Source organism: Typopeltis vanoorti, chromosome 12 (assembly GCF_054136105.1).
Source record: "Typopeltis vanoorti isolate ZY-2024b chromosome 12, IOZ_Tvanoo_1.0, whole genome shotgun sequence".
NCBI lineage: Eukaryota > Metazoa > Arthropoda > Arachnida > Uropygi > Thelyphonidae > Typopeltis > Typopeltis vanoorti.
This window is the reverse complement of record NC_143560.1, coordinates 12,239,083-12,254,437: the sequence shown is the minus strand read 5'-3', so window position 1 is coordinate 12,254,437 and position 15,355 is coordinate 12,239,083. Positions and strand designations below refer to the sequence as shown.

Here is a 15,355-nt window from a genome sequence, read left to right as displayed (position 1 = left end):
TTGCAAATCATAAATTCCAATTAATAATCATAATTAAGTAATTAACAATTAATAATGGTTAATTATTAATATTAAATATATTCATATTAATTATCAATAATTGATTAATTAGTTAATTTAGTTAATTATTAAATAACTATTAATTAATGAATAATCATAATCTCCAAGCCTCTTTGGCCCAAATGTTGGTACATGCTCTTCAGCAGGCTGTGGGTTTGAATCCCACCATGGACGTCTGTGATTATCATTGGAGATAATTTCATTGCCAATGTGAGACCGCCATCCTCCTTGTTAGAGGCCTGTAATTGCTTGAAAAAGGTCTATGTTTAAATTATGTTCAGACCGTAAAAAATAAATAAGAATACAATAAAATATAAAATCAGTAAAAAAAATAGAAGGAAAAAAATCCTTAGCCCACTCACCTTACCAGTGTATTGTAGGTATACAAACAAACCTTTCATCAGTAAAAGACATAAAAAAATAAAAAAAAAAATAAATGAAACATTATTTACACGTATTTACATAGTACTAATGTAGCAGAAGAAACTGAATAGGTAGCCCACTAGAAAAGTTGCATGTGTCAGGCTCAGAGACTTAACTATGTTTTATATTATTAATTGAAGTTTGGAATAATAATAATAATAATAATAGAATGTTATTTTGATTAATTTGTACTGTTGCCCTCTTATAAATTATAGCTTTTTTTTTGTTTCTTTCCTAGGCATTAGAGAAGCAGAAATTAATGTAGCTGAGGGTAAAAAACGTTCACAGATTCTTGCATCTGAAGCTGATAAACTGGAAAAAATTAACAGAGCTCAGGGTAAGAAGGATTTTATCTTAGTGTTTAACATTCTCAGATAATTTACAGTTTTGTCAAAAAAAAGTAATGAAACCTGGATTTATTTCTCCTTTTTAAATCACGTTGCCTGTGAATGCAGCACATGAAGTAATGTTCTTGTACAAGTTTTGGTTATGCTTTGTTATGTAGATATGGTCAGGTCCGAACGTACTGCTTTAGTCTTTTGTAGCCAGTATGTTGTTACCATTTATTACATGTTATGTAATAAATGTTATGTTATGTAACTGAGAATTAATGTAAACATTAGAACAGAGATAGTTTTGATAGCAAAGAACTGGAGAAATTTTCCGAATCAAAGAAGATAATTGATATAAAGAAAATGGAAAAGCTGGTTCTTGTTGATGGGAAATGAATCCCAGGCATATAGAAATGTTTTGGAAAAATTCGAAGAAAATGTCAGGGCTAATAATAATGGTGAGTGCCTGCTAGATTCCTGCTCAGGACTCACAAGTGATTACTAACTATATTCCAGTATAAAAATGTGTATAAATTAATGTAGAAAGAACATACAGATAATAGATTATGTCATTGCTGGTGTATTTGCCTGTAAAGACAGAAGAGTGTACATGATTCTTATGGTTCATCTGAAACCATTTTAACCAGATATTTAGGAATGAGATGTATGCAAAATTCATTCCATTTCATGATACTGGAATAAACTAACTGATTAACTATTCTGAAACCAAAAAATAGTCATCACAGGAAAAGCCTTCCAACTCAAGAAAGCATGCCAAGTGCACCACAAAACCATAGTACCAGAGTATTGCTATTTTTTTTCCCTTTAATTATGAAGGTTTTGTACATTTGAATTGTTTTACAAAATCACAGCATCTAACATTTGTTCTTAGAAGATTTTGAAATGTTTCACAACACAGTATGTCAGAAATGGCCACCAAAGGGAATATCCATTGAATAGAACATTTACTGAGTAGAAACACACCTCTTTAGCCAAAAACAGAATATTCCACTAAATTAAACTTGCAAGAAATTATATTCTTGTTTTATCTTTTGTCCAAGTGTAAATCAAACCAAGTTTGCACGTGAAGTATCTTCAGGAGTGAGCTACTTGTATATAGAGACTGATGACCTCACATTGGTTGCCTTAATATCCCATAATGCAAAGCAGACATCCTTTCAGATGTGTATAATGCTATGCATTTTAGTTTGGGTCACTACCCAAACTGGTTTTGAGGTACTATTAAATTGAGGGATACCTCTCCAAAATCTCTGAATGATATTGAAAGATCACTCTAAATCTGAGTGACCGTAAAGGATCACTAATAAACTCTTACTCCTGACCTGAATCACTTCAGAACAAGAAATTCAGTGGTGGTTCCACCTAGAAACAAGTAAAAACCTATCACCAAAGTAGAACCACTCTGCTCCCCAAGAAGCAAGCCTGCCATCAGTGTGAGCCAGACCAAGCCTAAGCCAGAAGAGATACCAAGGTTGAATTAATGCAGAAAAGAAAACATCACCTTATTATTAAAATTCTCTGGATTAGAGATAGATGTAAAATTTTTTTTCACTTGGTTGCACATCAAATTAAACTTCCCAAGAAATTATATTCTTGTTTTATTCTTTGGCCAAGTGTATACAAAGTTTTCACATGAAGTATATTTACAACTAGGCTAATTGTATATAGAGTCCGATAACTTCACATCAGTTGCCTTAGTATCCCATAACGGAAAGCACATCCTTTCGAGTGTGTATAATGCTATGCATTATACATCCCCGAAAGGATGGTAACTTACACATACATTGCCTTAGTCTCTTATAATGCAAAGCACACGTATAAGGCAGCTGATGTGAAGTCATCAGTCTCTATATACAAGTAGCCTAGTCATGAAGATATACTTCATGTGCAGATTTTGTTTGCTTACACTTGGACAAAGGATTAAACTAAAATATAATTTTTGTCAAGTTTAATTTGCAAAAAAGTGGGGAAAAACTTTTGATATCTATCTCTAAAAGGTGATATACCTTTAAATACTTTTATGTGGGGAAAAACTTTTGATGTCTATCTCTAAAAGGTGATATACCTTTAAATACTTTTATGTGGAAAATACGAGGTAGTATCAAAAAGTTTCGAGACTAGCTCTGTTTACGAGAAATTACTTTATTTATCTACATTTACACACTATCACCTTCAAAATAGTCCCCTTGCATATTGTTGGATCCTACGTACTACTCCGATGTATATTCTAGCTGTTGACTGACTCCATATTCGAACACAGAGAAAATTTATTTTTAACTGTGCCACTCTATGTTCTAAATCGCACAAGCAATGCTGTGAAATCAACCACCAGTTAGTACCATATAGTTATCAACTTAATTCAGGCCGAAATTCTTCTTATTGCATATAGGATTCCCACTAAGATTCAAACTATTTTAATGAGCAGTGCAGAGAAAGAAATCAGGCAAACACAAGGTTCAACTCAAATAAAAATATTTAATGCTTTAACACATAAATTTACATTAAAACAAGAATCTCTAGTAGGGATAATACAATTAAGAATCAATAGGTTCTCATTAAGACATTAGCAATTTACTCAGCTGAGTATATCATTTATGATTAGAATTTATGCATTTAAATTCCACTCCTCTTATTATCAAAGATTCCAAACACAATTTCACTCTAAACAAAGTTATCGTTTAATGTACTTTAAATATTGATTCAGCTTAACTGTTCAGAACAATTACAAAGTACAAGTCGTCAGTCCTCAACATCACCAGAGTTAAAGATCGGTACTATCAACATAAGAAGCCTGAATGGCAAAGAAATGGAGCTAGCTGAGGAATTAGATAAGTACCAGATCGACATAATAGGGGTGACTGAAACAAAAAAGACCAAAACTGGTGAGATCTTTCTGAGCAATAAATACAAAATGTTATATTCAGGCAATAACAATCAAGGAAAAGGAGTAGCCATAGTATTCAACACAAAATACGAGGCTAATCTTCTTGAATGGCAGTCAGTCTCAAGTAGAGTAATGTGGGCAAATATGAGAATGGGGAACTGGACAATGAGACTTATTTGTGCCTATGGTCCCACAGAAGGTTCTACTAAGGTAGAAGTAGAGGAATTTTTTAACGCTTTAGAAAAAGCAACTGACACAATGAAAAAGGAAAAGTTGGTCCTTGTTGGGGATCTAAATAGTAGAGTAGGAAATGATTGTGAGACATACAAAAATATTTTGGGAAAATTTGGAGAAAAGAGCAAAGCTAATAATAATGGCAAATATGTGTTGGATTTCTGCTCAGGACATGGACTGGTTATTACTAACACCATGTTTCAACATAAAAATGTGCACAAATTCACATGGACAGAAGAGGCTAGGAATAAGAAAAGTCTCATTGACTATGTTATTGTTGATAGTGATGTTTTCTCCCTGGTGGAGGACACCAGAGTGTACAGAGGATTTGAAATTGGAAGTGATCACTATTTAGTCTTGAGCAGGATAAAATTGAATTTCATTTTGAAAAGAAGAACATGTAAGAAAGTTTTAAAGCGAATAAAAGTTGAGCAGCTCTCAGATGTAAACTGTAGACTAAAATACAGAAATATTATTGAAAAGAAAATGAAAGAGTTTGAGAACAGGAATCAAACCTTGGAGATTCAGTGGCAAACTCTGAAGGAAACATTGATTGATTCTGCCAGAGAGGCATGTGGTGAAGTTGTGTGCAAAGATAAAAAAAATCAGAACTCCCTGGTGGACACAGGAAGTTAAAGAGGCAGTGAAGGAAAAGAAGAAAGCATATCAAAAGTTCCTGGCAAATAAGTCAGCTTTTACTCTTACAGAATACAGAGACAAATGTAAGAAAGCTAAACAGTGTGTAAAACTAGCTAAACAAAAGTCATGGGAGGACTTTGGCAAGAATATAGAAAATAAATATCAAGAAGGTGGCAAAATATTCTGGAGGTTGTTGAAGAAGCTTAGGAATGGAGGAAAGAGTGCTGTAAAAGGAATTAGAGATGATAAAGGTGAAATGAAAACAGGAGAAAAAGATATCCTTGAAGTATGGAGTAATTACTTTGAAAAACTGCTAAATGAAACAAGCAGTGATGACAGCACAGTGATAAAAAACACTGACCAGGCATGCAGTCAGGAATACATATCCATACTTGAAGTAGAAAAAGCCATCAAAGGCTTGAAATGTGGAAAGGCAGCAGGAGTAGATGATATTCGACCAGAAATGCTGAAGTATGGTGGTATAAGAGTCTTACAGTGGCTGCACTGTATAGTTCAGAAAGCCTGGACAGAGGGACGAATTCCCGATGATTGGAGTAGAGCTCTCCTAGTACCCATATATAAAAAGGGAAATAAAACTGAATGTGAGAATTACAGAGGTATTTCCCTACTGAGTGTTCCTGGCAAGATCTATGCAAGTATACTTGAGAAACGGTTGAGAAGAATTGTGGAAGAAAAGCTTGGTGAAGAACAAGCTGGATTCAGGCCAAATAGAGGCTGTCAGGATCAGATCTTCACTTTACGACAAATAGTCGAGAAAGCATGGGAATATAACAAAGATCTGTATTTAAGTTTTGTCGATTTGGAAAAGGCATATGACAAGGTGCCAAGAGAGAAGCTATTCAATACGCTGCAGTTATATGGTGTCAATGGGGCATTATATCAAGCAATACTTAGTCTTTATTTGAGTTGTGAGTCAGCAGTTAGAATTGAAGGAAGTACAGGAAGATGGTTTAATGTTAAATCTGGTGTGAGACAAGGATGTACATTATCCCCTCTGTTATTCATTATCTATATGGATCACATTATGAAGGAATGTGGTATTAAACCTGATATCAAAATTGGAGATGTTAATGTCAGCTCTTTGCTTTATGCGGATGATGTTATACTTCTAAATGAATCCGCTACAAGTCTGCAAGATTCTCTGACTAAATTGAATAGCTGTTGTAATAGATATGGTATGAAGGTCAGCAATAAAAAGACAAAGACAATGAAAATAGGCAGAATCATTGAAAATGTCAACTGTGTTGTGAATGGAGAACCTGTGGAACAAGTAAAACATTTCAGCTACTTAGGCACAATTTTTACTGAAGATGGTAAACTAAATATAGAAATAGACAACAGAATCAGCAAAGCTGGTATCGTGGGAAGTCAATTGAATAAATTCATATGGAATAAGAAAGAAATTAGTCGGAACACTAAATTAGCTGTATACAAGACTGTGTTCAAACCAATTTTAACTTATGGATCTGAGAGCTGGGTCAGAAGTAAAACACTTGACCAAAGACTAGAGACCGCAGATATGAGAGTCCTGAGAAAGATTAGAGGCGTGAACAGATGGCATCAATGGCAATATCATATTAAAAATGAGGATATTAGGAAAGAACTTGACATTGTCAGCATCCAAGAATGCGTTAACAGACCTAATCTCAGGTGGTATGGTTACTTAAATGCTTAATGGACGAGGAAAGATTAGCAAAACAAGTGTTCTCTGCCAGGTTGGCAGGAAAACGACCCAGAGGAAGACCAAGATATAGGTGGATTGATACGGTACAAAGTGCCTTAGACGATAGAAATATAAGATCTGATAATGTTGGAGTCTTGACAAGTAACAGACTGATTTGGAGGAAAATTGTAGATAGGAAGTTAGTAATGATGTAATTTTTTCATGTAGTACTGTCATATCCTGTACACCCCTTGAGGGTACATGGCAGGAATTTGATGATGATGATGATGATGAAGTCGTCAGTCATTCATTTAGAAACTTCCAAGATTTATCATTTTAATACAATAGTCCTCAGAAAATCCAATTTCTATTTTACATTGCGTTCTCACATAACTGGCTTCACTATATCACACATTCAAATATGAACTATTAATCCAGAAATACTTCATATATTGCATTCACGAGGAAATGTTTCGCTATACCACACATACAATCTTGAAATGTTTATTTCAACAATATGAATTATATCATGTTCTCCAGAAACAAGCTTTGCTACTTCACACTAGGCATAGAAAAGATATCCTTACCGGTATAAACAGTATAGCTTCCTCATTACTGAGAATCCTAGAAACACTCGTTGGTTCTTGAATAGTTTCACTTTGAGCACACAAATTTTATAGAGTCCTGGGTTTCAGTAACTGATTAGTTAACTCGGGAAAATTTATCTTCTTGCTCGTAATTGCCTAACTTTCAATATTTCTTACTCATTCTTATTATCTTTTCATCCTACACTATCCTTCTGTGAGGCTATAGGGATTTATAAAAGAATAAGAGCTCGGTCAAAATACAGAGCGGTTCTCAGTCCTTCCTACTCCGTTCAACCGCAGGTTATATCTCCTCTTCTTGTGTCATTCCTTTTCTCGTGTACTACTCATGACATTCTACTCCCTCTCCCACCAAAATCTGGTTCTAACTGGTTTTGTTGATACCGAACTGGTTTCTTGCATAATGTACAGTAACTCGCACATGCTGGCTAAAAATAATATAATTTCTCATGGCAACCAATCAAGTCTTATTTTGAAGAATTTCTTGGACGCATTTCATTTTACTAATAACATAAAAGGATTGCATAATTCACAATTTCTATCTCTGTATCAGTAACATTAATCTCATAATATACAAGCGATATTTAATACATAGTTTTTACAATTGTACTTCACATCAAAATAATAAATGAACAAATAAATATTAATTAACATAACTAAAAAAATTATATGAACAGCATACTATTAATAAGAGAATATTAGTCTAATGAGCAAATATGGCTCAGGGAATGGCAGATTATGTTGGACTCTGAATGAAGTATTAATAATTTCCATTTCTCTTCATTCAGAATCCAACAATATCAATACAGCGCTCCCAGCATTCTTGCCACTTCTGGAATGTGTCCTGGAAGTCTTCTTTTCGAAGCATGTCAAGCACCTTCTGCGATTCGCACTGGATCTCTGCAGCGGTGTCAAAACAGTGACCTTTGAGCTGGATCTTCATCTTCGAGAAGAGAGCAAAGTCTGCAGGAGCCAAATCTGGCAAGTAGATTGGGTGCAGAAGTGAGCTTGTTGTTTTTGATGAGAAACTCACATGTGAGGAGAGCTCGGTGACAGGGTGCACTGTCGTCGTGGAGCATCCAGTTTTTCGCGTGCCACAAATCCGGTCGCTTTCGCCGAATGTCCTCTCTCAGATGCCTTAAAACCTGGCAGTAGAACTCGCTATTGACGGTCTGGCCCCTGAGGACGAATTCTTGATGCATAATGCCGCGAATGTCGAAAAAGACGATGAGCATGCAGTTGGTCGAGCTGCAGACCTGCCTCGACTTTTTCGGTCATGGAGATGATGGGCTCTTCCACTGTGAAGACTGTTGCTTCGTCTCAGAGTCGTATCCATACACCCAAGTTTCGTCACCAGTAATGATCCTCGACATGAAGAATGGGTCATTCACAGCATGCTGATGGAGTTGTTGGCAGACTTCAATGTGGTGTTCCTTCTGCTCCTGGGTCATAAGCCTGGGGAGACGAACTTGACAGCAACTCAGCGCATGTTCAAATCACGCGTGAGGATTGACTGGACTGTTCCATATGACACAACGACAGTGGCAGCAATGTTGTGGAGTGTTCTCCGATGATCCTCATGCACAAGTTCGCGAATGGTTTTGACATTTTTTGGGGGTTGAGCCCGTTGAAGGTCTTCCTGATCTCTCATCGTCTTCCAGTGATGTTCTTCTGCTCTTGAAGCCACTCAAAACACTTCGAACTACTCATTGCAGCATCGCCGTAAACTTGCCGAATCATATCAAACATCTCTGCAGCAGAATTGCCCAGTTTCATGCAGAATTTCACGTTTGCTCTTTGTTCTATCTTGCTGTCCATGATGAAATTGCAGATATGGTAATGCAGGTGGTCAGAATAGCATCAGTTGCATAGCTTCCAATCTACACAGGATGATGTCTTTTGGCACACTGACTTATGAAGGTAGGTGCTCCATGTGACTGTATGTGCAGCCTTGTGCTGCCATCTGTTGGTGTGTTACAAACCTAGTCTCGAAACTTTTTGATACCTCCTCGTATATGACCTCTGCATTAATTCAATCTTTAGGGTCTGGCTCCCACTGGTGACCTTTAATAATATTCATCTTTGGGCTTGCTTCCTTGGGAGTAGAGTGGGGCCATCACTGGGTTTCCTGTCCTGGAATGATTCAAATCAGGAGTGATGAGTTCATTAGTGATCCTTTACGACCACTCAGTGAGATTTTGAGCACTTTAGATCACTCAATTCTTTCTTTTAAGGTTACATGGTGGTCAGCATTCATAGTGAAGAATTATTCTAACGCATGTGTGTTAGAATAATTACTTATTCCAAAGAAGCTTGTGAAATGCTGAAACATCATCCAGATCTGAACAAAAACGATGGAGCAATTATTCCAAAAATGTGGAAGACCCATCTTCAACCCATATAGCAACCAGAACAACCCCAAACAAAAGAAAATCTCAATATGAGAGGACTTTAGAAATTATTGAATAGTTCAATTTTTTTTTATCCTTTTTTTATTTTATTTTATTATTATTATTTTTTTCACCAGAGGTCAGGCTAAGGTAAATGATTAACACACATGTAGCTTGTGTTCTGAACATGTGTATGTTTTCTTGCTGATGACAATACTGAGGTCGAAACATCAAATGTTCCATTTTTAATGTTAAGTAAAGTAATTATTCTAACACATGTGTTGTGTGTCTCCATAAATTCTTCACTATGATGTTTTTGATGCAAGAGATAACCCCCCCCCCTCCACACACACACACACACACACACACCTTAATAGTTACCTCACTTGAGGTCAAAACTGGTCTAGGTGACCCATCCCATAATGCATAACATTATGCACACCTGAAAGAATGTGTGATTTGCATTATGAGATACTAAGCCAACTGATGTGAAGTAATCAGTCTCTATATATACAAGTAGCCTAGTAGAGATACTTCATGCGCAAATTTTGTTTGCTTACACTTGAACAAAGGATAAAACAGGAATATAATTTCTTGGCAAGCTTAATTTCCAACAAGGGGGGGAGGGAAAAAAATCTACTCAATATCCCACTGTTCTGATACCCTCTGTACTTGCCAGGCGTGAACTCGTGATCTGTTATCATGTTGATTACAGGGCTCTAAGTACCAAATAAATATCTACACAAATGTAACCAGTAGGTGAATGTAGTACCCATGTTCATTATCCTTGTAGGTGACCTGCCTTTCCTTGCTGTTTAAAGTTTTTTTGCATACTTTTAGGTGCTTACTAGTTCTGTTATAATTATTGAAATGCTGATATGTTACTAAAATTTAATCATTTTATTTTAAAGTGTTTCATTATCCATCAAACTTAATGTAATTTTACAAATTATATGTGTAAATATACATGGTCATGATTTTAGATCCACCAATATTGATAAAAATTTTCGTTGAATATATAATAAAATATATCTCCCTTCCACATCATGACTATCATTTGTGGTTCCAGACTTAATGGATAAATAGGAGCATAAGATTATCTTTCATGTTCTCTCAATTATCCTACCTTCAAATGACCAAATGTATAATTAACCAACCTTGAATTGGATTAGTCTATATCAACTTCTAGTACAGCAACATGCAATTGCACTTTCACTTATCCTACTAGTAAACTGCTTGTCTGCTATGGTTGGACAATTGAGGGATGGGATTGTGATATGGGGGGGAGGTTTGGACCCTTGGTCCATTTCTTACTATATCTTAACGTATATCTTTTTTTTTTTTTTTTTCGCGTATCTTTTGTTATCTTAATGTAGCTTTTTCGTATCTTTCAGTATATCATATATATCTTACGCTTTTACCTTTCCTTTTATCTATTCTTCCTTATACTTTCTGTCTCAATCAATTATCTTAATCCTTTTCTATATTATCCCTGCTTTAACTTTCTCTATTCTTTATTTTCTTTACCATTATTACTTTACCACCATTATTTTACCTTTCTTCACCATTATTATTCTAAACTCTATTCTTTCTTTACTTTACTTTCTTTATTTCTGTATACTCTAATTCTTACTTTAAACTTTCTACACCTTTATCTAAGTTACCACAGGTTATCTAATATTCAATACTTTGAATATTAGATAGCCTTGGAAAATTTATTTGTTAGACTGCACCACCAAGATTCCCTTTTATAGGTATTAAATATAATTTTAGATTACCTGCAGTATCTCTCTAATTCAATCTCAGACTTTACTGTCAGTCGTGGCTACTCTTTTTTTACTTTGCACATAGGTTCGCTTTTTTTTTTTTTTTTTTTGAGAAACAGTGCATTGGAATAAGGATCAGTGAATACACCTTCTTTAGCAAATTAAACACATTTATTTAAACTAGGATACATTAATACAGTTTCTTAATTGAACTGGAACTACAGAAAATTAAAAGCTAAAAATTATATCTCATGCAGTATATTTACACATTAAAATACACAGCGATACTATCAAATGCCAATCTGTAACCTCGTTCATTCTGCTGCTAAGTATTATAATCTCATCTAATATACACACAAAAATGCACAGCAATACTATCATTACCAATCTATAATCTTATTCATTCTACTGTTAAGAATCAAAATCTCATACATAGTACATACATAATGAACATGCAGCAATATACTATCTTTCATGCAGTATATTTGGACATTAAAATGCACAGCAATACTATCAAATGCCAATTTGTAAGCTCACTCATTCTACTGCTAAATATTATAGTCTCATCTAATATACACACATTAAAATGCACAGCAATATTATCATTTCATCATCATCAAATTCCTGCCATATACCCTCAAGGGGTGTACAGGATATGATAGTACTACATGAAAAAAATTACATCATCACTAACTTCCTATCTACAATTTTCCTCCAAATCAGTCTGTTACTTGTAGACGTCAACATTATCAGATCTTATATTTCTATCGTCTAAAGCACTTTGTACCATATCAATCCACCTATATCTTGGTCTTCCTCTGGGTCATTTTTCTCTTTTCCTCTGGGTCAAAACAAGGGGTCTCTGCCATTCTGGCAGAGACCACTTGTTTTGCTAATCTTTCTTTGCCCATTCTGTTTAAGTGACCATACCACCTGAGATTAGCTCTGCTAACAGATTCCTGGATGTTGACAATGTCAAGTTCTTGCCTAATATCCTCTTTTTAATATGATATTGCCATTGATGCCATCTGTTCATGCCTCTAATCTTTCTCAGGACTCTCATATCTGTGGTGGACTCCAGTCTTTGGTCAAGTATTTTACTTCTGACCCAGCTCTCAGATCCATAAGTTAAAACTGGTTTGAACACTGTCTTGTATACAGCTAATTTAGTGTTCCGACTAATTTCTCTCTTATTCCATATGAATTTATTCAATTGACTTAATACCATACCAGCCTTGTTGATTCTGTTGTCTATTTCCATATTTAATTTACCATCTTTACTAAAAATCGTGCTTAAGTAGCTGAAATGTTTTACTTGTTCCACAGGTTCCCCATTCACAACACAGTTGACATTTTCAACAATTCTACCTATTTTCATTGTCTTTGTCTTTTTAATGCTGACCTTCATACCATATCTATTACAACAGTTATTCAATTTAGTAATGGAATCTTGCAAACTTGTAGTGGATTTATTTAGAAGTATAACATCGTCCGCATAAAGCAAAGAGCTGACATTAACATCTCCAATTCTGATATCATGTTTAATACCACTTGCCTTCATAATGTGATCCATATAGATAATGAATAACACAGGGGATAATGTACATCCTTGTCTCACAACAGATTTAACATTAAACCAGCTTCCTGTACTTCCTTCAATTCTAACTGCTGACTTACAACTCAAATAAAGACTAAGTATTGCTTGATATAATGTCCCATTGACACCACATAACTGTAGCATATTGAATAGCTTCTCTCTTGGCACCTTGTCATATGCCTTTTCCAAATCGACAAAACTTTAATACAGATCTCTGTTATATTCCCATTCTTTCTCGACTATTTGTCATAAAGTGAAGATCTGATCCTGACAGCCTCTATTTGGCCTGAATACAGCTTGTTCTTCACAAAGCTTTACTTCCACAATTCTTCTCAACCGTTTCTCAAGTATACTTGCATAGATCTTGCCAGGAACACTCAGTAGGGAAATACCTCTGTAATTCTCACATTCAGTTTTATTTCCCTTTTTATATATGGGTACTATAAGAGCTCTACTCCAATCATCAGGAATCGTCCATCTGTGCAGGCTTTCTGAACTATGCAGTGCAGTGCAGCCACTGTAAGACTCTTATACCACCATACTTCAGCATTTCTGGTCGAATATCATCTACAAATGCAGCCTTTCCACATTTCAAGCCTTTGATGGCTTTTTCTACTTCAAGTATGGATATGTATTCCTGAATGCATGCCTGGTCAGTGTTTTTTACTACTGTGCTGTCATCACTGCTTGTTTCATTTAGCAGTTTTTCAAAGTAATTACTCCATACTTCAAGAATATCTTTTTCTTCCGTTTTCATGTCACCTTTATCATATCTAACTCCTTTTACAGCACTCTTTCCTCCATTCCTAAGCTTCTTCAACAACCTCCAGAATATTTTGCCACCTTCTTGATATTTATTTTCTATATTCTTGCCAAAGTCCTCCCATGACTTTTGTTTAGCTAGTTTTACGCACTGTTTAGCTTTCTTACATTTGTCTCTGTATTCTGTAAGAGTAAAAGCTGACTTATTTGCCAGGAACTTTTGATATGCTTTCTTCTTTTCCTTCACTGCCCCTCTTTAACTTCCTGTGTTCACCAGGGAGTTTGATTTTTTTATCCTTGCAGACAACCTCACCACATGCATCCCTGGCAGAATCAGTCAATGTTTTCTTCAGAGTTTGCCACTGAATCTCCAAGGTTTGATTCCTGATCTCAAATTCTTTCATTTTTCTTCAATAATCTTTGTGTATTTTAGTCTACAGTTCACATCTGAGAGCTGCTCAACTTTTATTCGCTTTAAAACTTTCTTACATGTTATTCTTTTCAATATGAAATTCAATTTTATCCTGCTCAAGACTAAATAGTGATCACTTCCAATTTCAAATCTTGTCTACACTCTGGTGTCCTGCACCAGCGAAAAAACATCACTATCAACAATAACATATTCAATGAGACTTTTCTTATTCCTTGCCTCTTCTTTCCATGTGAATTTGTGCACATTTTTGTGTTGCAACATGGTATTAGTAATAACCAGTCCATGTCCTGAGCAGAAATCCAACAGATATTTGCCATTATTATTAGCTTTGCTCTTTTCTCCAAATTTTCCCAAAATATTTTTGTATGTCTCACAATCATTTCCTACTCTGCTATTTAGATCGCCAACAAGGACCAACTTTTCCTTTTTCATTGTGTCAGTTGCTTTTTCTAAAGCCTGTGGTCCCACAGTAGAACCTTCTGTGGGACCATAGGCACAAATAAGTCTCATTGTCCAGTTCCCCATGTTCATATTTGCCCACATCACTCTACTCGAGACTGTCTGCTATTCAAGAAGATTAGCATCGTATTTAGTGTTGAATACAATGGCTACTCCTTCTTTTCCTTGATTGTCATTGCCTGAATATAACATTTTGTATTTATTGCTCAGAAAGCTCTCACCAATTTTTGTCTTTTTTGTTTCAGTCACCCCTATTATGTCGATTTGGTACTTATCTAATTCTTCTCGTGGTGCACCCAACAGGGTGCACCACGAGAAGGTGAGGATTGGACATTAGTTTAGAAGCCCTGGTTGGTTCTCCGCATTCCTTTAAAGGCTATGTGGAGGTCTTCTCTCAGTTATACAGCTTTGACCCTTAGTCTCCCCGTTATCATCCAATATCCATTTACCATTATCACCCAATATTATCATTTACCAATTTATAATGTTATTCATTCTGCTGTTAAGAATTAAGATCTCATACATAGTACATAGATAATAAACATGCAACATGCATCAAATTTATATCAGCTGCTCTTTAGCCTCTCAGTCCGGGACAAATTATTACAACTTAACTTTTATATATATGTCCTGCTGAATATATGTACTTCAAACAACTATATCTAATTCACTACCAGCATTTTTTTTTTTACCTCATAGTCTGGAACATACAAACATAATTTATCTTTATAAACATCCGACCGAATATATATATATACTTCAACCAACAAGTATTCTATATCTAATTCACTACCAGCATTTCTTTAACCTCATAGTCCGGAACATACAAACATAATTTAATCATAAACGTCTCGCCGAATATATATATATATACTTCAAGGTTGTACTCACTGCTCTCACGACACAATCATCTGAATTGTCTCTGGTTCTGCAGGCTTCTTTTCTTTCTGGATCTCATCATTTGTGCTGGTTTCCTTTGGTCTGGTTCCGTTGCATTGTAGAAGAATTTAGGGGGATTGGATCATGTCGTACTGATACTGCTCTTCCATCCTGGGCCATTTACACT

The 15,355-nt window shown here is 35.3% G+C and overlaps 1 protein-coding gene across 1 annotated transcript in view; it reads left to right on the top strand.

Moving 5' to 3' along the window:
• Stoml2 (stomatin like 2) overlaps positions 1–15,355 on the top strand; it is a 154,744-nt gene that overhangs the window by 116,625 nt on the left and 22,764 nt on the right. Inside the window, exon 8 of the mRNA XM_090401638.1 lies at positions 722–820. Coding sequence (XP_090257764.1) covers positions 722–820 — 99 coding nt within the window. The remainder of the gene's footprint in view (positions 1–721; positions 821–15,355) is intronic.